Below are 713 nucleotides of genomic sequence, written 5' to 3'. Positions count from 1 at the left end.
CCGGCGGCCGGCCAGGGCTGCTGCCTCATCGAGGACGGCGAGCGCTGCGTCCGGCCGGCGGGCAACGCCTCCTTCAGCAAGAGAGTCCAGAAGAGCATCTCGCAGAAGAAACTCAAGCTGGACATCGACAAGAGCGTGAGTCCGCCCCCGCCCCGGGCTCCGCGGCCCGCCGCTCTCCGCCGGCGTCCCTGGCTGCTGCCGGGGCTGCCGGGACACCCCGCTGTGGGCCTGGCCGCCCCTTATCCGTACAGCCGAGCACCCGGACTCGGACTTGGGATTTCAAAGGCCGCTTCAGCACAGACACGCTCTCGGATTCTGCCCAGATCGGGAGGTTGGGGGCGGGGGACTCCCAGGACTCTTCCTGCCGGGGAAGCTTTGACAGCACTTTCGAGCTTGTTGTATTAGAGGCGTCGATATTAGAGCAGAGGGAGGTGGGCTCATTTTGTTGATCCATGAAAAGAGCAAGCTTCGGGGAGGGGATGACAAGAGACCCAGCCCTTCTCCAACTTATGGCTCCTTCTAGGAACGCTGTTCCTTCCGACAGGGACAGGTGGCAGTTACTTGCCTTTCTCCGGAGTCCTCGGTTTCTGCAGAGGGTCACAGACATAATAATGGATCATTTCTAGAATGCTGCAGAAATAAGGCCAAGGCCAGGTCTTGGGAGGTAGCTGTTGCAATGTGACTGGGGGGGGGGGGATGATAGGGGTAGGTTT

The 713-nt window shown here is 61.0% G+C and overlaps 1 protein-coding gene across 1 annotated transcript in view; it reads left to right on the top strand.

The window, feature by feature from the left end:
* Nucleotides 1–3: 3 nt before the first annotated feature.
* SAP30L (SAP30 like) overlaps nt 4–713 on the top strand; it is a gene marked incomplete at its 5' end in the record, with an annotated part of 10,348 nt that continues 9,638 nt past the window's right edge. Inside the window, one exon of the mRNA XM_006165117.1 lies at nt 4–135. Within this exon, the coding sequence (XP_006165179.1) occupies nt 4–135 (132 nt within the window). The remainder of the gene's footprint in view (nt 136–713) is intronic.

Source organism: Tupaia chinensis, unplaced genomic scaffold (genome assembly GCF_000334495.1).
Source record: "Tupaia chinensis unplaced genomic scaffold, TupChi_1.0 Scaffold143796_1, whole genome shotgun sequence".
Classification (NCBI taxonomy): Eukaryota; Metazoa; Chordata; class Mammalia; order Scandentia; family Tupaiidae; genus Tupaia; species Tupaia belangeri.
This window is presented reverse-complemented; position numbering and strand designations above follow the sequence as displayed.